The following is a 25,155-nucleotide window of genomic DNA, read 5'->3' on the forward strand; positions in this document are numbered from 1 at the left end:
ATCGGGACAATTCTCTGTTCTGTTGATGCTTAGGTTGGCCGATCGGCAAAATCCAACATGTCGGACAAATCTCAGAGTCCACCAATGTGCAAATCGGATGGGCACTGTGGAATCGGGAATTCTGCCACCTGATGTATGTGCCGCGCAGTCTCGAAAGGTATATTATCTCAAATTACTTTCTGTGAGAGAACATGAATGAGGTCAGTGTCACAATATGCCCTTCACTGCGTGTAGATGTATGGTACAAATTAAAGGACAACTGCAGGAATACAGCGGTTCTTAACGGAACTGTCACCTCTATGCACAGAAGGTCATTTGAAGGGCCCGACACGGCCAACAGAAAACAACGTGTCAATGTAAAAATTGCAATTACAAAAAAAAAATTAAAAAAAAATTTCCTGCTGGAGATTGGCTAGATATAGGAAGAAGCTCTCCAAGCTGCTCATTTATTGGCAACAATAAGAGGGAGAAAAGCAGAATAATAACTTATGTATTGTATCCATTAAATGTATATAAATTCAATAACACTAACCTCCTGTCTTTCAACATCCATGTTCCACACAACAATCCCACCATCGGCACTGCATGAGATGAGCTGCCGGGAGTGCTGTGCGTAGGCGATGGACTGAATCTTATCACTGGAGGGGAAAAAAGAAATAAAAAAAATCTTATTTGATCAGACATTTTTACAGTTTAGCCGATTTTGAGTGAGGAAATAAATTGTGTATGTTGTACATTGGGGGTATTTCAGAGTTGATCGCAGCAGAAAATTTGTTAGCAGTTGGGCAAAACCATGTGCAGTGCAGGAGGGTCAGATGTAACATGTGCAGAGAGTTAGATTTGGGTGGGTTATTTTGTTTCTGGGCAGGGTAAATACTGGCTGCTTTATTTTTACACTGCAATTTAGATTTCAGTTTGAACACACCACACCCAAATGTAACTCTCTCTGCACATGTTATATCTGCAACCCACTGCAGTGCACATCGTTTTGCCCAACTGCTAACAAATTTGCTGCTGCGATCAACTCTGAATTAGGCCCATTAATCTAAACAGCGGCAGCACAGTGACACAATGGTTAGCTTTCTGCCTCACAGCACTGAGGGCTTGGTTTCAACTAAAGCCTAATCTGTGTGGAGTTCTCCTTGTGTTTGCATGTGTTTCCTCTGGTGGTGTGTGCATGCGGGTTTAGTATGGTATGCCGGCAGCCAGCATACTGGTGCCGGGATCCCAACCGTTGGCATACCGGCAGCTGGGCGAGCACAAATAAGCCCCTTGCAGGCACGGTGGCGTGCCACACTAATTTATTCTCCCTCCAGGGGAGTCGTGGACCCCCAAGAGGGAGACTAGTTGTTGGTATGCCAGGTGTCTGGATTCCGGCGCCGGTATACTGAGCGCCGGGATCCCAACAGCCGGCATACTGAATACCACCCGTGCACGCTATAGAAATAACTTACAATAAAAAGACATAAAATAACATAACGTAAATACAATATCAAGCGTATTAAGTATCCAGCACACTGGTTAATTACTACTCTGTGAGAAATGTAAACAGATCAGAGAATAAGACGAGCAGTATAGGACAGATAAGATGTGTAATTTAGGGTGTGTGCCCTCTGATGGACATTTTATCACCCATCAGGTTTTCTCACTGTGCGTCTATTCACCAAACTTGTGTCACACAATGCATTGCTCAAAACATAAAGAAAAGGTCTTTGATCGAGTATGGGTCATTAGGTCGACAAGATTTAGGTCAACAGACATTAGGTCTACCACTATTGGTCGACATGCACTAAGTCGATAGGGTGACTAGGTCGACATGGTCATTAGGTCGACATGAACAAGGTTGTTGTTTTTTACTTTTGTTGGTGTCGTTTTCTCTGGAAAGTGACGTGGAACCCCAATTAGTGCACCGCTTCGCTCGCCATGCTTTGGACAAGGTTACTGTTCCCAATTGTAGTCCACGTGGATCGTAAAGTATGAAAAAGTTAAAATAAATAAAAAATGTGAAAAACTCATGCTGACCCTAATGGCCATGTCGACGTAGTGAATGTCGACCAATAGTGGTCGACCTAATGACTGTCGACCTAAGTCTTGTCAACCTAATGACCTTAAGGCCTTTGATCAGTGGTTCTCAAGGCACATTAACAGTCCCGGTTTTAATGCCATCTATGGCCAAGTACAGATGGTGAATTTAAAATGACTGAGGTACTAATTAATTCACCTGTGCTCCATCATGGATATCCTTAAAACCTGGAGCATTAGAATGCTTTAATGACAGAGTATAGGAACCACTATCTTAAATTAAGGAAATACACCTAAAGTCAGAAAAGACTGCATATATTTAATAGTTAATAAGCACTGCGCAAGAGTAAAACAAAGTGCATCTGTTTGCTGCGATAATTTGCCTATATTGTTGGATAGGTACAAAATATTGGTGTGGATCATAGGGTCGACCACTATTTGTCGACATGGTTTCTAGGTCAACATGGTCTAGAGGGTCGACATGTACAAGGTCGACATGAGTTTAAAAAAAATAATTGGTGTCGTTTTATCCGTAGAGTGACCAGGACCCCCAATTAGTGCATCGTGTTCCCTCGCATGGCTTGCTCGGCACAGGTTACCGTTCCCAATTGTAGTCCACGTGGATTGTAAAGCATAAAAGTTCAAAAAATAAAAAAATGTGAAGAACTCATGTCGACCTTCTGTCATGTCGGCCTAGAACATGTCGACCTAGAAACCATGTCGACCTACTTACTGTCGACCAATAGTGGTCGACCTAGACATTGTTGACCTAATATTCAATTGTGCAACATGGCCCACAGATGAGGAGGGCAGCCATTTTGTTATACAATTCACACAGGATATTCCGGATATTATTTTAATTCACCAGGAACAAGTAGCATTACTGATAATCTCATCTATCAATTCAATAGTAACCATAGTAATGTCACTGGTTCCAATCATTAGACATTAATCGCACAGATATTGCATCAGTGAACAAAATGGCTGCCTCCACCTCACAGGTGCACAAAGTGACATCTGCTCAAATGTGGCACAATCAATGAACAAATCAAAGTAATCTATAAATCAAATACAGTTGTGCCGACTGCATTAAAGGGGGCTTCCACTTTAAATACTGCCGTACCGAAATCTCCTCCCCATATGACACTTCAGCCACAGGCAAAGAAAATGCAGGACTATATGACACACCACTTTAACTCAGTCTCTGTGCAGTTTAAACTTGACATCTTGTAGCCTTGAGACACTGCAGTGTGTGTTGGACTCTCTGCGAGACAGTGAGCAATCATGGTAAATTGAAGAAGTGTGGAAACACTGCTACAAAAATAAATCCTTGCTAGACATTTGTTTTCACAGTAGTGTCAATGCCGCATAGCCAGTTTCCCAGCAACAGTCACTATTGGGCCTCCCTGTGTATAAGAATGCTTCTCTGTGGGATTGTGTACAGATAGCAAACATCATTGGACATTTTATTTTACTTAAATATAACAGCACCTGCAGTCCTGGATTAATCAGTAACTGGCATGACATTCCGTATACACACATGAACAGAATATGCAAACTATACCATGTTACACGACAAAGATTAGATTGCACACTAATGTCTGTGCAATTCTATATGCACTAAAGGCCCATACACACTGGGCGATTTTGAGTGAAAGCAGGTCACTTTTGGTGTGTTGAGCAGCTCAAAGCCGCCCAGTGTGTATGCCCCAGCGATGAGCGCTGATGCGCGCTTCTGCTTCATCGCTGGCGGCCGCCGTTCATCTACTGGTACTACCAGTAGATGAACGGCGGGGTGAGCGGCTTTCCATAGCGTCCTGCTATGGAAAGCCGTTCACCCTTGCTGACATCACTGGGCAGGGGGGAAAAGCACTCAGTGTTTCAGCCCAGCGAGGTCAGTGATCATCGCTGTGCATACATGCTGGGCAAAAACGCCCAGTGTGTATGCACCTTAAGCCACAGGTTCTCAAACTCTGTCCTCAGGACCCCGCACAGTGCATGTTGTACAGGTAACCCCACAGGCGTATTCATTACTCACTGTCACATTTTAAAAGGTCCACAGGTGGAGCTAATTATTTCACTTCTGTGAGGAGACCTTGAAAACATGCACTGTGTGGGGTCCTGAGGACCGAGTCTGAGAACCTGTGTACTAAGCTGTACAGAAATAGAAGCATTCGAGAGTCACAACCAAAAATACTGGTGCCCTTGCAGTTCCTCCTAATAATATTCTGTTATCCATATATTGTATGTATTTCCTCGATTTGCAGCAGAACAAAATGCTGAAAAATGTACAAAGGTTTTGCCCGGTCCATACAGAAATCTTTAAAATGACATGGGGAAAAGTATTGGCACCTTTCAGAAGTAGTTCAAAGGCTGGTGATTCTCCTTCACTTTGGAAATGATCTCACCTGTGGCGAGTATAAAATTGCAATATAAAAGTCACTCATTCAATGGGGGAGATTCAAATGTTTGAAAAGTCAGTTGGGAGTCTTTAAGACAGGAAAAAACTGACAGCCAACCGACTTTTCAAACATTTGAATTCCACCCAATGGGTGGAATTCAAATGATATATCACGCCCAATCTCCAGTCTAAAATGATCTCCGTTATCGTGCATATCGCGCCCATAGTAATCAGGTTTAGCCGTGTAAATGGTTGGGTACCTCGCTACTCCAAGGATAGCAAGCTGAAATAATGATACCATACACCCCGAGGGCAGAAACAGAATGGGTGTGGAAAGGGGTGAAAAGAATTGAATCCCGCACAATGAGTGCACAGAGAATAGGACTCATTCTCCTGCTTTGGGTCACTATGTTTATAGCAATCACCATAGACAAAACAAGAAATACTAGGCAATTGTTTAAGGAGTACATTATAAGACAAACAATAGCAGCGCTAATCGTATTTTAAAATGAATATAAGATGGATTGTAAGAACAAGTACAATAGTAATTTTTAATAAAACATTTAAAAATGACAATTCATAAAATAATTTCCTAGTCACCAGTTCTGGAGATCACAAACATATTGTGTGTATTGATTGCCCATTTCATAATTGCCTACAGTCCAGGTCTAATAATAGGAACGAGCACTAGTTATTGTGATCTCCACAATTGTCTTTTATGAATTGTCATTTTTAAATGTTTTATTAAAAATTACTATTGTACTTTTTCTTACAATCCATCTTATATTCATTTTAAAATACGATTAGTGCTGCTATTATTTGTCTTGGAAATATGGTATTTCTGTTAAGAGGACTTACTAGACCTATTCCTTTAGCAGCAGCATTAGAACAATAACCCTAATCTGCGCCTGATCACCAAACGCTTGGTCAACCAAAAAATTGTTTAGGGAGGTCAGATAGAAGATTGTAGCAAAGCTTGGACAACCTCAAGTCTACACATCTTCCTCCAAAGACCTTGATGTTCCCATTTCGACAATATGTAACTTTATGAGGAAGTTTTAAGATCATGGCACTGTAGGCAACCTCACGGGATGTGGCCACAGAGGAAAACTTTATAGAAGACTCTTCTGCAGAATTGCTAAAATTATGGAGAAAGCCCCTGAATAAACTTCCAAACAGATTAAGCGGACCATGAGACACATGTTGCACTATCGATTGCCACTCAGTAAGTAGGGGTTGTATGTTAGGAGGGCCCCACTGCTGAGAAATGGACATTAGAAAATCCTACTGGAACTCACCAAAGCACGCCTGAACTACTCAAAATCCTTCTGGAAGAATGTCCCGAGGACAAATGAGAACAAATTAGAACTTTTTGGAAAAACCCATCATACCTATGTTTACAGAAAACAAACTGAAGAAAAGACCACCACATTACCAGGCTGTACTGAAGAAAGATGGTTCACCATCAAAATAACAAGTTTTCTGGGAGGACAATGACCCCAAACACTTCAAAGTATGAAGGAATGGTTCAAGTCAAGACACTGGACTGTTCTGAAGTAGCTATCAATGAGTCCAGATCTAAATCCTATAGAAAACCTGTAGTGAGATCTAAGACCAGCAGCTGGGAGAATGCAGCTACAAATCTGGGAGAAGTGGGTGAAACTGCCAGCAGATGGGTGCTGGAGGCTCACCCAAGGCTATAGGTAGCAATTAACTACAGTTCCATTAACCACAGGCTGCACTACCAAATATTAAATCTAGGACATCAATAATAGCCACTGGGATTTATTTTTATGCTTGGATACCGATAAACAGCTTTAAACTCTATCAAAATCAAACTTTTCAAGTGCAAGGGCGCCAATATTTTTAGCCACAAATGATGTAGCAATTACTGAAACGCATTCCTACTTGTGACCTTGCAGTTCTAGTGCAGTTCCTTTTCGTCCCCCGATGTCCCATATGATGATGGAATGATCAGAACTGCCTGAAAACAGAAGTCGCTGTACTGGGTCCCAACACAAAGCAGTGACTCCAGCTGTGAAGGGAAACAACGGACACAGATTTATAAAGTCAGCAATGATGCCTAAACCTTGCATGCATCCTACACATGAACAATTTATATATTACATTACATGCATGTAATACAGTGCTAAGAAAACAAGACAACACAAAAGGCACAGCTTAATTCCTATGAGAAGAAAAGCAGATTTCGCCAATAATTTAGGAAAAACAGTTTGCATTGTAGCACCCTGTACCCGTCACAACCAGTGCAGTTCCTCTTTCCTGCCTGAGGAGTCGCTCTCTGCTCTGGTGCTTCTAGCACACTTTGGTCAGTAACTGAATTGCCTGAAAAAAAAAAACACTGGGCCAAAACACTTTGGTAAAGCCCATTTTTTTCTCACGAAAATATAACGGGCGCAATTGATTTCCCCCCATATTTATTTTAAAATTAATTCCTACCAAGTGTTCGGGCTCACCATGCCCTACAGAACCTTGTACAGCGGATAGATGTCCATGTTCTATTGTTTGCTACACTCATGCAAGTAGACAACCATATCATCCAATTACTGCAGTAATATAAATCACAATTTTTAAAACCGATGTTAACATGAAGGCAAAAACTATTTCAACTTTATCTAACTATTTATTATGTCAGAGAGACCCACAGGGGAAGATTTATCAAATCTTGCAGAGATAAAGTACAGACGTTTCTCACAGCAACCAGCTTCCTAATGTACAGCCTGTACAATGACAGTGAGAAGCGGACTGGTTGGTACTTTTTCTCCAGGATCTGATAAATCTAACCAATACTTTAGGATTAGATTTCTCAAACATTCAAAAACAGGAAAAAAATGGAGGCGTAGCCTATAGCAACCTATCGGATTCTAACTATTATTTTAGAAATGTACTAGAAAAATGATAGCTAACATCTGATTGGTTGCTGTGGGTAATACTTCCTTTTTAGGGAGGTTTGATAAATATTTCCCCATATAGCTACTTAGCTGCCTAATTGTTTTTTTACAAAAACAGTTAAGAAATTGTTGTCTTTTTCTTCTTTTTAGTGTATTAGGTGAAGGACGTATTAAAACATATCCATTTTTACTGAAGGTGGTTTAAAAAAAAATTTTGTTTTGGAAAATATATATAATTTTTTCAAACATCAGATCACCAGCATCAGAACATCGGAACCCATTGTAACTTTGATTTCTCCACAAACTGCTCATATGAGCATTAGCCAGGTACACATGTGGGGGTTAATTTACATTTCCCAGGCGGCTGTTCCTCTTGGCAGCTGCCGGGTGGGGGGGTCCTGCTGTGCTGACCGATCAGCAGTGATAGGCAGCATGGCAGACACTGTGGGAGGGTACTGGAAGGCAGAGGGACCAGGAGGTCCTACTGTGATTGGTGGCTGCTAGAACACTAGCTTCCGGCAGCCGGCCACTCTGCATCTGACTGGTGGCATCATTTGTGATGAGATCAGATAACGCACTGCCTTGTGTGATCAAACGATGCGACCATGCCAGGCAAGTGGTTAAAGGTTAAATTGCCACCTAGCAATGTTTTGTAAACGTCAGTAGAAGGGGCATGGAAAGGACTAATCACAATCTTGTGACCGGTTCTCGGACCTTTTTTCATTCAACAGCACAGAAAACAGAGCTGTATAGGGAAGCCCCCAGGGCTCTGGCTAGGTGAAGGGGGCAGTTTAGGATAAGAATTATATACGGTAGTGCAGCTTTAAAGGTGAACTTGACATTTCCGCACATCATGTGTGTTTCAAAGCATCAAAATAATGAATTGCTATTACTACACAAATACAACATAGATTGAATAAATGGGGCCTCATACAACATAGTTGGCCAATATAAGCATGCTTGCCAAAATATTTATAAGCGAGTGGGCTTAATGAGCGGAAAACAGATTTATATCGATTGGCTTTTTTTTATGGTAACAGGTTTACTTTAACCCACACAGAGGGATGTTGGGCCAGTTTGGTTACACACTAATTGCCCGGACTGATGATTTAGGGGTGTATTCAATTCAGGTCGGATCCTTTCCAACGGAAAAAGGATCCGACATGTAAGTATTCAATGCCCGGCCAAACCCGACAGGTTTGGCCCGTTCCCGACAATGCCAATACGACTTTCTTTTTTTAAGTCGGATTGTCGGAAACAGGGCTAAAACCTGTCGGGTTTGGCTGCGCTTCAGACAATACACGTGGATCGGCGGCCGCTTGCTTTCCGTCAGGCTTCCGACAAGTTGGATTTCCCGACTTGTAGGAAAAAATGGGGCCGCGGTGAATAGGTCGGAACCCCTTCTGACCTAAAACAGTCGGAAACTGCCATCTTTCCGACAAGACGGCAGTGTCCGACTTCAATTGAATACCCCCCCTAATGTGCAACTTGCATCAAAGTAAACAATTTGCAGTGCAGGAGCCAAGAGACCATCCTGCCACAGTTATAGGAACTCCGCACACCTGCCTGCTCAGCTTACCTGTGTGTCCCTTAAATGTGGTAATGAGGCTGCAGTTGTCTTGTTCAAGTTTAAGTATTGTAACCTGTCCGGAATGGTCTCCAACAAATACATGTCTTGTCTCCACGTCAAATCTATCAGGCCAATGTCAAGAAACACAAAATCATGAAAGCCAGATGCTGCCTTTATTCTAAATGTGTTTTCTTCAATTATCTATAACATTTCCCTTACATGACAGCACCCAGAAGATCAGATTATCAGATGTCAGCTGTGAGCTACTTGGGTTAACAGCCAACGTAACATCCTAATGGATGGTTGTAGTAGATGAGCGGGTGCCTCAGCTTCAGCAGATCTCCTGGCAGTGGACTTTAGCACCGAGCAGAGGCAATTTACTAAGAGCAATGCAAAATACCCTGGTTTTACAACAGTGCTCTTCAACAGTGCAACAAGCTCGCATCAAAACGCGCATCGGTACTCCATTTTCTCAGGGTGCACTATTCTCAAGGAGCGTAGCTACCATAGGTGCGGGAAGTGCAGCTGCTATGGGGCCCAGAGCAGAGAGGAGCCCACCTTGCCTGTCAAAAGTTACATGTGTTATATACATTTTCGCCATTGGGTGGTACATACGGGCCCTTTCAAACGTTTTCCTTGGGGCCAGCAATATATCTAGGTATGCCCCTGGACTTGCTCATTGTAGTGTGGCATAAAATTAACCGGATGGCATTTTGTTACATAATATGGGGGGTAATTCCAAGTTGATCGCAGCAGGATTTTTGATAGCAATTGGGCAAAACCACGTGAACTGCAGGGGAGGCAGATATAACATGTGCAGAAAGAATTAGATTTGGGTGGGTTATTTTATTTCTGTGCAGGGTAAATACTGGCTGCTTTATTTTTACACTGCAAATTAGATTGCAGATTGAACACACCCAAATCTAACTCTCTCTGCACATGTTATATCTGCCTCCCCTGCAGTGCACATGGTTTTGCTCAACTGCTAAAAAATTTCCTGCTGCGATCAACTTGGAATTACCCCCATGAACCGGGGCACTGTAATGAGGTACAATATGAACGGGGAGCACTATATATCATAATGTGAATTGGGGATACTGTGCGGCATAATGTGTACTGGCAGCTCTGAAATGTGACATGGGGTGAACTTAAGCACTACTACGATTCACAAAAGAAACTAGGGCACTACTATAGGGAACAACATTAAATAAGGCTCTACTATGGTTCAGAAAATGAACTAGGGCACTATTATAGGGCAAATACAACTGCTGCAGAGAAGTGTCTCTCTAGTAGCATTGGGACGGGGGCCCCGTCTGTAGTATTGAGATAGTACTATTGAGAGATAGTACATAATTCAAATACCTTTGAAAATAGCATGGCAAGTCAAGTCCCCACCAATACCCCCTTCATTCTATAATAGTTTCAAGCCACAAAATGAAATTTATTTGGAGAACTCCTCCTGAAAATGAGTAGAACCAGGGACAGTTACTCCATCTATCACTACGAATGTGTTCAATAAACCCATCACCTCCCTGCCTGTGAGAAACAGCTGCTAACCTTAATATGCGTCCATCCTGCTCCATCAATCTATCTGTCCCGGGACAAAACTTAAGGCACAAACTTGAATTTGTGCTGTAGAGGAGCCATTCTACCCTTCATATATTACCGCCCATACTTTAAATGCCCAGCAGCGTTACCTGAAAGCACCAGGCGTATGTAACATTTATTCTTTAGTTCCAGGATTTAAACATTGAACAGAAAGTAAAAAAAAAAAAAAGTAATGTATGAAGTCACTTTATTCACTTTTCATATCAAACTACTTCTACAGTCCCACACAACTGCAGACTGACGCCGGCAGCTCCAGAGTTAATTGGAGCACTTCTCAATGCAATATTAACATTATAGGAGGAGTTTCTAAGAAGTAAAACTTCAGGCTAAATGTTTACACCCGGTCACCACATGAATTTCATTCCCACAATAAACTCTGGGCCCCACATCAAACTGTGAACCAAATCAAAAACATTCTTTCCATCTACAACACAGATTACATTAAAATGGTTAGGTTATGGCTATATGTTAACTCTTATTTCTCCGAATCTAATTTCTGAAGTCTTTAATCCCACCTTCAAGTATTAGTGGTACATCATAAATTCATTGCACGGTCATTTTAAATACTAGTAGTTACTCCAATACGTTTACTGTTTGAGCTTTATAGAGAAGCATATATCTAAAGTACTGCTTAGAACATATGGGAATAACCTAAGCCCTGTATAACTGCTGTAAGCGGAAGCTCAGTCAGAATGCTCTGCAACTCCAGATGATCTGTGAATGTAACTCTCAGCATAGTAAGTGGAGTATGCTAGGTGTTGTAGTTAGCCCTTTATAAACCATTGCATGTTTCCGGTGTATCCCAGTGATGACACTGGCAAAGTCTATGATTAAGGCACACAGTAACAAAAAACAAAAAAACAACGGTTTGGTCATAGACCCAATGTACATTCTAATGGATGATTTGCTAGCGTTGTAGACCGTACACCATATTTTGATACTCCTGCAACTCCAATAACTGTTCACATAACATTTTCAATGAAGTGCGATTCATAAAATATGTTTTATTTGTAAAGTGAGATACTCCCCTCATGGCGATCTTTATGGGCGCAGACTTTTTTCAAACTCGCAGTAGTCAACGCTGCCAAATTTTCACAGTATTTTCATACATTTAAATGGACACTGGGATTTGAATAGCAATCGTCATCACAATACAGTCTATGTAATAAATGTTTTAACAATTTTCATTCAAATGGACAAAGGGTCAAAAAGGGTTAAGCAAAAGCGGGAAAGCCACCATCAGTATGAATCCTGCAAGGATCTCCTTGTTCGGAGTTATGGCAAAGGTTTAAAGAGTCAAATGCAGAAAAACCTCCCTAGCCACCAGCAGAGTAGCTAGTGGCTTACTACTGTATGTGTTTGCAAATGTATGTAACAGAGATCTCTGCATTTCTGTTATGATGTAGGGTGTATGTCTCATTTGCTAGTATGTTTGCAATGTGCTGGGGGAATTCGTTTTTTTTTTACACTAGCCACAATAACAACTTTTTAGAGATTTGAGTTCTCTTAAAAACTATTCTTCAATAAAATGACCTATTTGTGCAGTTTACACTACTCTCTAGTTTCGGTTCGACTTGTCCACAATCCTATTAGGACACAAGCTACAAAATTGACACCACACACATGGAAACAAGATGGGAATTCAGTGACAGACGGCACTCTAGTAGGAATGTGAAAGGATACTGTAGACATGAAGCGCAGGCTGCCGTGCGGTAGTTCCCTAGGCGCTCTCCAGTCTCTGAGCAGTGCCAGGTGAACTGCTTGTCCTGACCTGTGCTCAACATCCACTCCATCTCCAGGATGAACAGAACCATGGTAACTCTGCTTTGGTGCGCTGCATGGTAACACAACTGCCAGTTAATCAGCACTTCACTACACTTTCTGGAAGACAGAAGAGCCGCTATGTTGCCGAATAAACTATACCTACTGTGTCACTGCGGCTGCTGCCACACTCTGCATGGGGGGGTCACGGTTAGCTTATATAAACATAAGTGTAATGTTGTATGTAATAAATGTGCCGGCTGCCTTACCCCGGGATCAGCAGCGCCGCTATCCAGGACAAACTTCACAGCACTCAGCTCATCTTTCCTCTATAAGCCTGCCCCAGACTCCTGTGAAACTAGCCAATGGGAGTTCGGGGGTAGGCTTATATAGGAAAGACAAGCAGAGTGCTGTGGTGTGTCCTGTGGCAGGTCAGTGAAATACAGCGGCGCTGCTGATCCCCAGGGTAAGGCAGCCAGCACATATAATATAAACATACACGTAATATTGTATGTATGTACCATCAGCCTTCCCCATGCAGTGTGTGATCTGCGCTGCTGCACTGGTAGAATCTGCAGTGACAAAGTGTGGAACAAACAATGTGGATTTTTTTTTACAGTATGTCCAAAAGGAAAAAGGAAAACATGGCCTGGAGCGGAATTACATTTTTCAAAAGTGATTACTATACACAGGGGCGGATTGGTATGGCGGGAGACCGGGCAAGTTCCCGGACGGCCGGCCCGCCCATTTGGCCCAGAACAAGGCCGCTCACAGTGCTTCTGGGGCCGCCGCTACCGCGATCGCACGGTCAGCGGCAGCAGCCGCTTGTGCGCATGCGCAAACGGGCATTACGCCCTTAGTCAAAATGGCCGCGAGAGTGCTGCTGCGCATGTGCGGCCGCAGCAGCTCCTCCCAAGGGCCTTTGCGGAGCTCGTCGTGAGTGACGTCTCACGGCTCCGCCTCTAGTCTCCCAGTGTGCTGTTCAGCCCGGAAAACTTCATGGGCGGCGGTGGCAGCTTTATAAAGTAAGCTAAGTATGTGTGTTTATGTATGTGGCTGTATGCATACAGTATGTACATGTATCTGTCTGAAAATATGAGTATGTATATGTACATATGAGTATGCATGTAGCTGTATGCATGTGTACATGTGTTTGTGTGGAGTATTTTTACACTAAGTTAGAGGTGCCCAACTTATAACCTAGTTACTAAGAAGTGGGCTCCCATTATCTATATTTGGCCATTCAGGTATGCAGTACCCTTCACTGCCCTAGCATATTTGCACAATGGCATAATACCACTTGGGCTAGCAGGGCAATAAAACACTAATGTGTATTGTCCAAGCCAGCAAAACTGCACTAGTGATCCTTTCTGTGCAGCCAGCAGATAGTTATATAACGTTACTTACAGCAGATGGGGCGTGCTGTATATTTACTAAAGCTGTCTGTGCAGCCAGCACATAAAATGATGTTATTTACAGGGTATGGGGAAGGGGTTGGGCTCAGGATACCGTCCGTTGGGATCCTGACGGTCAGCATGCCGATGCTGGGATCCCGGCCACCAGAATGCCGGCAGGGGGTGAGCGCAGCGCAGCCCCTTTCGGGCTCACTGACTCGCCACAGGTTATATTCCCACTCTATGGGACACCCATGAGTGGGAATAGCCCTCAACCACCTACCGGTATGCTGACCGCCGGGATCCCGATCACCGGAATCGTGATTACATCCCATAGGGAAGTGTTTCTGGAAAAGATGTTCTGTAAAGCTAGGTACACACCTGGCCAGCCCACCAACCTATCTAACACCTAGTTACCAGCCCTGCAAAATGACAGAACAATCTAACAATAATGTCAGTACCCGTAGCTGTGTGCCCCCAATACCCCTTTTCCACTAACGAGCACGGGTCGCAGCCGGGAGCCTGACACGGGAGCTGCTCCCTGCTGCGACCCGTGCTCGGTCCCTTTCCCATTAGCAGTCACAACCCGGCAAATGCCGGGTTGGTGACGCTTCTAGTGACACGGCAGGGGCGGCGCAGGGAGATAACATGATCTCCCAGCGCCGCCTTCCCTATGCACTGTGAACGGGAGCCGTGTCAACTTGACACGGCTCCCGTTCACAGTAGACAGCTAGCCGGGTTGAACACGTGTTCAACCCGGCTAGCTACCAGGGTAGGATTCCCGGATCACTTGATCCGGGTTTACCCTTTTCCACTTGCAAAAAACACGGTTAAATGCGCGCCCCCGTGCATTTACCCGTGTTTTTTGAGCTAGTGGAAAAGGGGTATTAATGGAGGGAGAGCTGAGGGAATGGAATGTGGGTTTTGTCTGTGCCGGTACCGATGCTGATAAATGTGGGATTGTGTCTGACTGCTCACAAACACCTAAAAAATGTAGGATTATGAAAGCATTAAATATTCATTTAAGAGGCATGTTGAGTGGTCTGATGCTATGTAGTGGGATCAGATAGGCATTTAAGGGCATGTAGGAAGGCACATGGGAACCTCAAAAGTATATACTGAGATAGGACCCAGAAACCGTGAAATAGGACCCCAATTTTTTACAGTAAGGGGTCCCTGGGACCCACATAATTTTTCACTCAGCGCGATCACTGCCCCATGAAGCCACGGGCTTAAAAAATTTGGCGCGCCTACGGCGCGCACTTTCCTTTCCTACCTGTAGTCGGTCCTTCTGACCAGCAATCCCTCCCACTTGACAGACTCCACCCCCTCAACACCCCCCCCACCCCCACCCCCCCTATTAGGGCTGCTTCCATACATTTCCCGGGCTGGTTTTCAATCCCAATCCGCCCCTGACTATACATGTGTAGAAATTGGCATTAGAGACACGAGAGAGCAGGTCACTCTAAATAAGCACACCAGAATATAAAGAAACAATCAGAGGCTGAAAGAGGCAAAGAAAACGATAAGCCCATTCAGCCAGCGCTTCTAAAGAAGCCGAGACCGACAGTAATGGATTGTTCAACTTTAATATGATCTGTGGTCTTCCATGTATAAAACATATCTGCCCAATCATTCACTGCAAATATAGCTGTAATATTATCAATGTCTTACCAAGGTACGTTCTTGATGGGTTCATTTTGTTATAATCTTCAGACAAAATAAATTCCTGGGGAAAGAATAAGAAAGTAGTGAAATGACGTTGCAAATCTGTGAAGCACTATATACAGTAACACCAGAACCAGTCTTCTCACAATCCTCTGCATGTGCTACTCCTGGTCTTATCAGAAATGGCTCCCACTTATCATTTTTACAATCCAAATCATATTTCAGATAAACAAAACCTACAAGCAACGTGACCAAATTAACCAATTTATCCACACAGAGAAAATAAAAATCTTTCCTGACCCGAAAAGAACAATATGATAAACTCCCTGGATCAATTAATCCCATTATTAAAAGTAAAATATTATTTCTTACAAGGAAAGCATCCAGACAATTGTGAACCTATTTAGTTATTCCATTAAAAACCCCGTTGCCTGACTACACTTACAGTGAAGAACCCTTTATAAGTAAATAAGAAGTAAAACAGTATATTCCCTACAGTAGATATCCCCTTGTCAGCTGTAGGATCTGGCTACTGGAGGAAGAGAGATGCAGATGCGCACTCCTAGCACTGAGAACACTGATAGTAAAAATAAGTTCAATAAACCTTCACAATTAACATGGAGTATAATTGAAGTTTTTAGCACACATTTGTGTAAATATGCGGGCTCAAGTACCACGACCAGGTGATTTCATCACATGGGTCCCTAACATTCCTAACACCATCACCATAAGAGACATATGCTATACACTAGTATCTAAAACTACTGTATGAGCTGACACCCAACACTCACCATGATTTACATGGTGTGAGAAATCTGTAATTAATGGCTGTACCACCTTTGGGCGGATACAGCACCTGAGGTAACTTAAGGCAGTTTCAAAAACAACATTAAACTAGCAAATTTTACATTTCCAGGAGGTTTCTAGGAGGAAGTAATCTCACTGTCCATTAATTACAGTATATACAGTAAAATTAGTTACATCCATTACAAGTCACACATAGGTCAGTCAACCGCAAACACCTCACGACAGCTGCTCACACGGACTAACTGCCTCCAACTTTCCAAGTATCACCCACAGTCTCTTTCTCAGAGCTCACAGACCTGTACAACCTCGCTGATAAGACAAGACCAGACACTGGGCCTGATTCAAAGACAGACGCAATGTCGATGTCAGAAGCAGCGGAGTGATTTTTGACAACTGCGTACGCGGTGAATTATGAGCAATGACGGATGCAGCGAGTACCGTATTTTTCGGACCATAAGACGCACTTTTTCTCCCCAAAAATGTGGGGGGAAAAGTACATGCGTCTTATGGTCCGAATAATACATATGCAGAGCAATAAAAACCTTATGGAGCGCTCTCAATGCGCTGGGTGGGAGCGCACTGGGTGGGAGAGGCAGCAGTTATCGGGTGCGGGTAGCGGCGGGTCCTGTCTGCTGCTGCTTTGCCGTCATCTCAGAGCCCGGCATCTGAGAGCGCGGCAGCAAAGCGCCGGCATCACGTGACTCCCCCGCTCCCTCCTCCGATTCCTTCCTCAGAGTAGAGTGCTTTGGGCAGCGTAAACTGACAGGCTGTGACAGGCAATAAAGTGAGTCCCCCCGCTCTCCTCCTCCCTCACCTCTTCCTTTCTCAGAGTGGTTAACGCAGGCTGGACGCGGGGAACCTGTGTTTACAGTGTGTGTGTGTGTGTGTGTGTGTGTGTGTGTGTTTAATGCAGGCTGAATGCGGGGAACCTGTGTTTACAGTGAGAGTGTGTGTGTGTGTGTGTGTGTGTGTAAAGATCTACTGCAATTTCAGCAAATGCCAAGGTTTACTCTTAAATATTTGCCATAATAAAGTGACTCCCACCCCCCCTCAGTTAATTAAATATTATATTACACTATTTGGTTCAGAATATTTTTTTCCCTGTTTTCCTCCTCTAAAAGCTAGGTGCGTCTTATGGTCAGGTGCGTCTTATGGTCCGAAAAATACGGTAATTATTTGCAAAGTGAGTGACAGGTAGTGACTGTTTGGGGAAGGTAAATGCAGGCGTATTGCCACCTTTTTCTGTGTGTCCTAGTCAGCCACAGTTGGACTGGTCCAGCGTTTTAGTTGAGACAGACATTCTGAGAAACCATAGTTACAGAGCTGCTTATTACAGCATAACTTGAGAAGGAACTATATAGGAAACACCTTATGTCTGCAAAACAAATTTGTTTACAGATTGCCAATTTCTCCAGAATATAAGAATTTACACAATGGTTTCTGTCTGTCAATGGAAAACAATTAACTCAGCAGTTTTATTTTAATTTTTATGAAATAGCAAGATCAGTAATATTTATGCATGTATCATTTCACTTCACTATAGACCATATCTGTTTATCGTTACAAAATTTTTGCATGGAAAGAAAGTATGGTTAGATACACAGGCAGAGGCTCTAATGACACTTTGAAGAAAAAACACCAACTCGGTCAAAATCGGGACTTTAGTAAATATACCCCTAATAAGCATCTCTGAAGAACAAATTTTTAACTAGAATGGACAGGACATGTATGGGAAAGAAAAAGAACTGAACCAGACGCTACAGAGGGCAAACCAATAAAATCAAACAAAGGTTTAAAATTAATGGAAAAAACAACAACACAAAGACTATAAACTCTGCATAGTGACTAAAGGGCACATAGTGGCAAATACAGTAATATAAATAGAGGAAGGAGAGAGCCATACTCTCGCAGATCTCGTGCGTGAATCATTACTGCAGAATACCCTGTCAGATGATAACATAAGTGGGAATGGGTCATTGGGTCGACTCAACATCGGTCGACAGTCATTAGGTCGACCACTGAAGGTAGACATGAGCATTAGGTCGACATGTACTAGATCGACAGGTGAAAAGGTCAACATGAGTTTTTGGACTTTTTTTGTGTCGTTTTCTTCGTAAAGTGACGGGGAAGCCCAATTAGTGCACCGTGTCCCCTCGCATGGCTCGTCATGCTTAGGGAGAGGTGCCTCACTCCGCTACCGCCGCGCTCAGCACAGGTTACCGTTCCTAATTGTAGTCCACGTGGACCGTAAAGTATGAAAAAGTCCAAAGAGTAAAAAAAAAAAAAAAAAAAAGTGAAACACTCATGTCGACCTTTTGACATGTCGACCTAAGTTGTATCGACCTAACGACTGTATTCCATACAAGTCTACTGGGCATGCAGTCATTGGGACGGATTCAAATGTTCCCCCCGCTCCCTCCTGCAATCATGCCCACCCGCAGCTATTCTAATGTTGCTGTGGACGGGTGCAACAAGGGGGTAGCGAGCTGAAATGTGCGCCCATTAATTTAGTCGGGTTTAGGTGCTTTGCACGCCTAAACACGACTGTAATGGGTGCGATCAGTGCAATAAGTGGGGGTATTTGAATAATCGCCCTGCGATCTCCCGTTACTTTAGACGAGAGATCAGGAGGGGCGATAAGCTTTGAATCCCCCCCCAGTATGTCAACAGAATGTCAACATCAAATCTCGACATGTCTGAATGGCAAAATTCAGTTGTTGACATTGTGATAATGTAGGCCTGGCTAATCTGTAGCTCTCCAGATTTTGTGAAACTACAAACTACCAGCTTTACCAGCTGACTGGTATGAGGGTATGCTGGGACTTGTAGTTTCACAACAGCTGGAGAGCGACAGGTTGGCCAGGAATGATGTAGACAATCCATTATAGTGTCTCTCTCCAAGGTTTGATAATCTACCCCAAAGTCTCAAGTGTAGGAAGCATGTGACTGTGCAGCCATGGCAACTTCCAATGATGTGCCTTTGTGATAGTCACACCTCACAATCTACTCAGCACTGTGATCAGCAATATTTCTGGGTGGAGATCACCTTCAGACTGTGCAGGGGCGATTTAAATGACACTGTAAATGCTTCCATTAGTGACATGTCCACATTTTACATACTTTCAGCAAATAAAATTATCACTGACCAACATTCTAAACGATGTACGATTAAAAGAGTCTTCAAACCAACATTACAGAATATTACTGGCCTGTGCAACATAGGGATAGAATGACAACAACAAGAGTCATCCTAGGACACCAAATCAATCAATGATCATTATCAATGGGATGCCTTACACAACTGACACATGCTTATAGGAGCAGCTGTGCTATATAAGAAACTGTTAAACATATACAGTATATATTTAAACATGGCCCAAATTGTAGTCACTCACGGCTAATGAAAAAATGGAAGAAGTCTTGTTTCTGCTGTCAACGTTTCAATGTTATAACAACATGTTTCGTCATATATGTTAAACACATATATAAATCATATATATGTCTCTCCTTCCTACCCCACACAGGTATAACAGTTGCAGAGAGAGTTAAATTTTGGTGGGTTATAGTGTTTCTGTGCAGGGTAAATACTGGCTGCTTTATTTTTACACTGAATTTTGGAGATTTAAGTTTGAACACACCCCACCCAAATCTAACTCTCTCTGCACAGGAAATATCTGCCCCCCCCTCCCCTGCAGTGCACATGGTTTTTCCCAACTGCTAACAAATTTGCTGCTGCGATCAACTCTAAATAGCCCCCATTGTACAGCAGTCCCTGGTCTTTCCTAATTAAGTAACAGAAACTAAAGGAGGAAATTCCTTAACGGCTTAATACAGAAGCAAATGAGTGTAGGAGTGAGGTATTTAGAGGATGACATACTCAGGATCTGTAAGAAATCGGACTGACAGACGCATATGATGTGAAATCTGAGGGAGGCTATACATAACATCTGCACAGTCCCAAGTTTAGTGCACATTTAACCTTGTTTTGCTGGCAGGATATTTTTTTGGGGAAGGAATCTGCAGTAAAAGTGTAATAGGCCCTACATACTCGGCGATGTGCCGCCGAGCTGCCCGACCGCCGATACGGGCGACCCGGCGGCGGGGGGGCAGTGAAGTTTCTTCACTCCCCCCGTCACCCGGCTCCGTAGACTTGCAGGCAAATATGGACGATCTCGTCCATATTGGCCTGCATGCACAGCCGACAAGGCCCTAGCGATGAACGAGCGCGGGGCCGCGCATCGTTCATCGCTGGAGTCTCCACACTGCACGATATGAACGTTATCTCGTTCATTAATGAACGAGATCGTTCATATCGTGCAGTGATATCGGCATGTGTGTAGGGCCCATAAGAATACACTAGCCTGCTCACGTTTTACAACAGAACTAGTGATCAATGGTGGACATCAGGTCAGGTGTGAAACCAAATATTTTTTTTTCACTACTCTGGTTAGCTTGTCCAGGAATCTATAGGTGGGTACACACAAAATAAGCAACACGACGTTGCTCATTTTGACCTTACCTGAGTGATGTCACTTACAATAATCGCCCAGTGTGTATGCCGCTCCGCCACCGACAAGCGATGCGCAGCGTCATGGGTTGTTAATGACCCTCGGTGTCGGCCATGCATGCAGCTCAATTTTCGACTCCTTATCCAAAACTGCATGCTCCGGCCGGCTGCGGCATGACGTCACTGTGTGCTATCATTAGGGAGGCCAGCGATAGAGGACACTATGGCACAGGCTCTCCATTTTGTTCATTTACAGATAGAGAAGAGGAGATCAGAAAAAGTGGAGCCTTACAGGTTGGTTGTCACATTTGTCCAATCAGTTGTCGCAGCTGCCGTCACACCTCCCTCCATAAAACATTAACTTCGAGTTACCGCTATCATTGAAGTCTGTTGTCTGCTGCCTGCAAAGCGGCAGAGTCCTGAGGGTTTGTTAGTAATTACAAATATATTTTTTTAAATCTATTAATTAAACTGAGGAAATGTACTCACAGATGGCAAATGCAATGGTTGACAACACATCACAACATACTGTACTTCTCATTCATTAATGTACGCTACTAGTACCATAGATTATGCTGGTAAAAATGCAATGTATGAAAGAGCATGGACAAATCTCCCAAGAAAGCATATAGGGAGTTGTTCAGGTTTGTCAGCAAACCAAAAAAAGCACACTAAAGGGCAAAACCGTGGTGGTCATTCCGAGTTGATCGCTAGCTGCATTCGATGAGGCAAAAAAATGGCAGTTCTGCGCATGCGTATGCGGCGCAATGCGCACGAGCAAAGTAATTTTACAACGAACTATGTCGTTTCACACAAGGTCTAGTGAAGCTTTTCAGTCGCACTGCTGGCCGTAGAGTGATTGACATGAAGTGGGCGTTTCTGGGTGTCAACTGACCGTTTTCAGGGAGTGTTCGAAAAAACGCAGGCGTGCCACGAAAAACGCAGGCGTGGCTGGGCGAACGCAGGGCGTGTTTTTCACGTCAAATCCGGAACTGAACAGTCTGAAGTGATCGCAAGCGCTGAGTAGGTTTTGAGCTACTCTAAAACTGCACAAAAAAAAACTTGGCCGCCGCTCTGCGATCCTTTCGTTCACACTTCTGCTAAGCTAAAATACACTCCCAGTGGAAGGTGGCATAGCGTTTGCACAGCTGATAAAAACTGCTAGCGAGCGAACAACTCGGAATGACCACCCATGTGCACTGCAAGTGTGGCAATTGTAACATGTGCAGAGAGAATTAGAATTGGATGGGTTGCACTGTTTCTGTACAGGGTAAGTACTGGCTGCTTTATTTTTACACTCCAATTTAGATTTCAGTTTGAACACACACAAACCAAATCTAACTCTCTCTGCACATGTTACATCTGCCTATCCTGCAGTGCACATGGTGTTGCCCAGTTGCTTGCTTTTTTGGTTTGCTAACAAACCTGAATAAGGCGCACAGAGCGCATATGGTTTTCATGCGTTTGCAATCCACTTTCTCAGAACATGTATAGCCCTTCAGGCCAGGAGCACAAAACAGGGAGGTACCAAACGCAGCACTGGAGAGGGGGGGGATCTGTGGTACAGCAGCATTGAGTGACATTAAGGGTTTAAAGGTCAAGGTCATGTGAAAGCTGAAAAGTAGCAATGACACATGGAAGGTTGGCCATTGCTCTCAATGGTTATGCAACAGTGGACTAGCATTAGCAAAACAAAGGATTGAATGGAGTTAAAACATTGGTGAAAGAAAGAAGGAGGAGATGCATCAAACCTATGTGGTTGCTATGGGCAACTTTTTCACTTGTCCTCTTTAAAAGGTTCGATACATCTCCGCCCCGTATATATTTAAAAATAAAAAACAAACAGATAGATAGAAATGTGACACTTGTATATCTGTGTGCAACATACTGTATACAAGTGATGCATATCAAATTAATCAATGCAGTCTCTTGAATCTGTGTTTTGATCACATAGTAGTGATTAAAAGGGGTGTATGAGGACACATCTATAGATAGACAGATAAGCAGACACAAGGCAGCAGATCAGCGCTCACAATGGTGGGAAATGCATTAAACCTTCTAAAAAGTGGACAAGTGGAGAAGTTACCCATAGCAACTAGCATTTAGAAAATACATTTTATAAAATGATAGGTAGAATCTGATTGGTTGCTATGGGAAACTTCTCCATTGTTTAGAAGGTTTGCTACATCTTTATCATATGATTCTGTGTTGGCTTAGTAATTGATATTTTTGTACAAAACCATCTACCCTTTAAGATCAGCCATATGACTGGTCTTTGATGCCTACTCAAGGAACCTTTTTTGCCAAGAGAGTAGAGAAACAATGTTTAAAAGCAGTCTCAGTGTTCCATGCATTAATATAGACGGAACACAGAGAAGGAGGGTTACTTTCCCATGTAGCTCACGCTGCAACAAAAGGCTGCCTGCACTGTTTTCATGTCTGTTTGCATCTTTGTTTCCCTGACTATTCCACTGTACAAAACCTATCCCTAACCAAGGCCAATAAGGGACATGGGGGCAGATGTATTAACCTGGAGAAGGCATAAGGAAGTGATAAACCAGTGATGAGTGCAAGGTGATACACGCACCAGCCAATCAGCTCCTAACTGTTAATTTACATATTGGAGCTGATTGGCTGGTGCGTGTATCACCTTGCACTCATCACTGGTTTATCACTTCCTTATGCCTTCTCCAGGTTAATACATCTGCCCCATGGAAATCAAGTGACATTGGGCAAACATTACAAGTACAATTTGTTGTTATTCTGTTCTCCTAATAAAAGCAGTTTGCACTATGATAGGCTGTGTGTAACCTGAGAAACTTCTGTACAGTGCACCCGGAAAGTATTCACAGCGCTTTCCATTTTGGAATGAGGCTGTAACATAACATAAAATGTGGAAAAAGTAATCAATTCTTTTTTTCCCCTCAAAATTCTACACATAATATCCCATAATGACAACGTGAAAAGTTTTTGTGATCTTTGCAAATTTATTAAAAATAAAAAAAGAAATCACACGTACATAAGTATTCACAGTCTTTGCCATGAAGCTCAAAATTGAGCTCAGGTGCATCCTGTTTCCACCGATTATCCTTGAGATGTTCCTACAGCTTAATTGGAGTCCACCTGTGGTAAATTCAGTTAATTGGACATGGCACACACCTGTCTATATAAGGTCTCATACTTGACAGCGCATGTCTGAGCACAAACCAAGCATGAAATCAAATTAATGGTCTGTAGACCTCAGAAACAGGATTGTCTCAAGGTACAAATCTGGGGAAGGGTACAGAAAATGATCTGCTGCTTTGAAGGTCCCAATGAGCACAGTGGCTTCCATCATCCGTAAATGGAAGAAGTTTGGAACCACCAGGACTCTTCCTAGAGCTGGCCAGCCGTCTAAACGGAGCAATCTGGAAAGAAGCGCCCTAGTCAGGGAGGTGACCAAGAACCCGATGGTCACTTTGTCAGAGCTACAGCTGTCAGAGCTTCCAGAAGTACAACCATCTCTGCAGCGTTTCACCAATCAGGCCTGTATGGTAGAGTGGCCAGATGGAAGCCACTTCTTAGTAAAAAGCACTTGGCAGCCCGCCTGGAGTTTGTTACACTGCACCTGAAGAACTCTCAGACCATGAGAATTCTCTGATGAGACAAAGATTGAACTCTTTGGCGTGACTGCCAGGCGTCATGTTTGGAGGAAACCATGCACAGCTCATCACCAGGCCAATACCATCCATACAGTGAAGCATGGTGGTGGCAGCATCATGCTGTGGGGATGTTTTTCAGTGGCAGGAACTGGGAGACTAGTCAGGATAGTGGGAAAGATGAACGCAACAATGTACAGAGACATCCTGGATGGAAACCTGCTCCAGTGCGCTGTTGACCTCAGGCTGGGGCTACGGAACATCTTTCAACAGGACTGTGACCCTAAGCACACAGCCAAGATATCAAAGGAGTGGCTTAAAGACAACTCTGTGAATGTCCTTGAGTGGCCTAGCCAGAGCCCAGACTTGAATCCAATTGAACATCTCTAGATCTGAAAATGGCTGTGCACCGACGCTTCCCATCCAACCTGATGGAGCTTGAGTGGTGCTGCAAAGAGGAATGGGCGAAACTGGCCAAAGATAGGTGTGCCAAGCTTGTGGCATCATATTCAAAAAGACTTGAGGCTGTAATTGCTGCCAAAGGTGCATCAACAAAGTATTGAGCAAAGGCTATGAATACTATTAGTAATAAATTTGCACAAAAAAAAACCCCCAAAAACTTTTTTCACGTTGTCATTATGGGGTATTGTGTGTAGAATTCTGAGGGAAAAAAAACGAATTTATTCCAGTTTGGAATAAGGCTGTAACATAACGAAATGTGAAAAAAGTGAAGCGCTGTGAATACTTTCCGGATGCACTGTATATTCCTTCTTATCCTTTATGTACGGACAGGACTCAATGCTGCTTTCATTGTTCTCTATGCTGGAGGTAATTATCTGCATCTTTTGTTGGACAATACACACTAGT

At 43.2% G+C, this 25,155-nt stretch overlaps 1 protein-coding gene across 2 annotated transcripts in view; it reads right to left on the reverse strand.

Moving 5' to 3' along the window:
* WDFY2 (WD repeat and FYVE domain containing 2) overlaps positions 1 to 25,155 on the reverse strand; it is a 162,620-nt gene that overhangs the window by 29,050 nt on the left and 108,415 nt on the right. For both annotated transcript variants that reach the window (XM_063951956.1, XM_063951955.1), the window contains exons 4-8: positions 15,343 to 15,397; positions 12,197 to 12,347; positions 8,915 to 9,027; positions 6,332 to 6,458; positions 533 to 638 (exon numbers count right to left, since the gene is read on the reverse strand). In XM_063951956.1, the coding sequence (XP_063808026.1) occupies positions 533 to 638; positions 6,332 to 6,458; positions 8,915 to 9,027; positions 12,197 to 12,347; positions 15,343 to 15,397 (552 nt within the window). The remainder of the gene's footprint in view (positions 1 to 532; positions 639 to 6,331; positions 6,459 to 8,914; positions 9,028 to 12,196; positions 12,348 to 15,342; positions 15,398 to 25,155) is intronic.

The sequence above is a fragment of the Pseudophryne corroboree genome, chromosome 2 (assembly GCF_028390025.1).
Source record: "Pseudophryne corroboree isolate aPseCor3 chromosome 2, aPseCor3.hap2, whole genome shotgun sequence".
Classification (NCBI taxonomy): Eukaryota; Metazoa; Chordata; class Amphibia; order Anura; family Myobatrachidae; genus Pseudophryne; species Pseudophryne corroboree.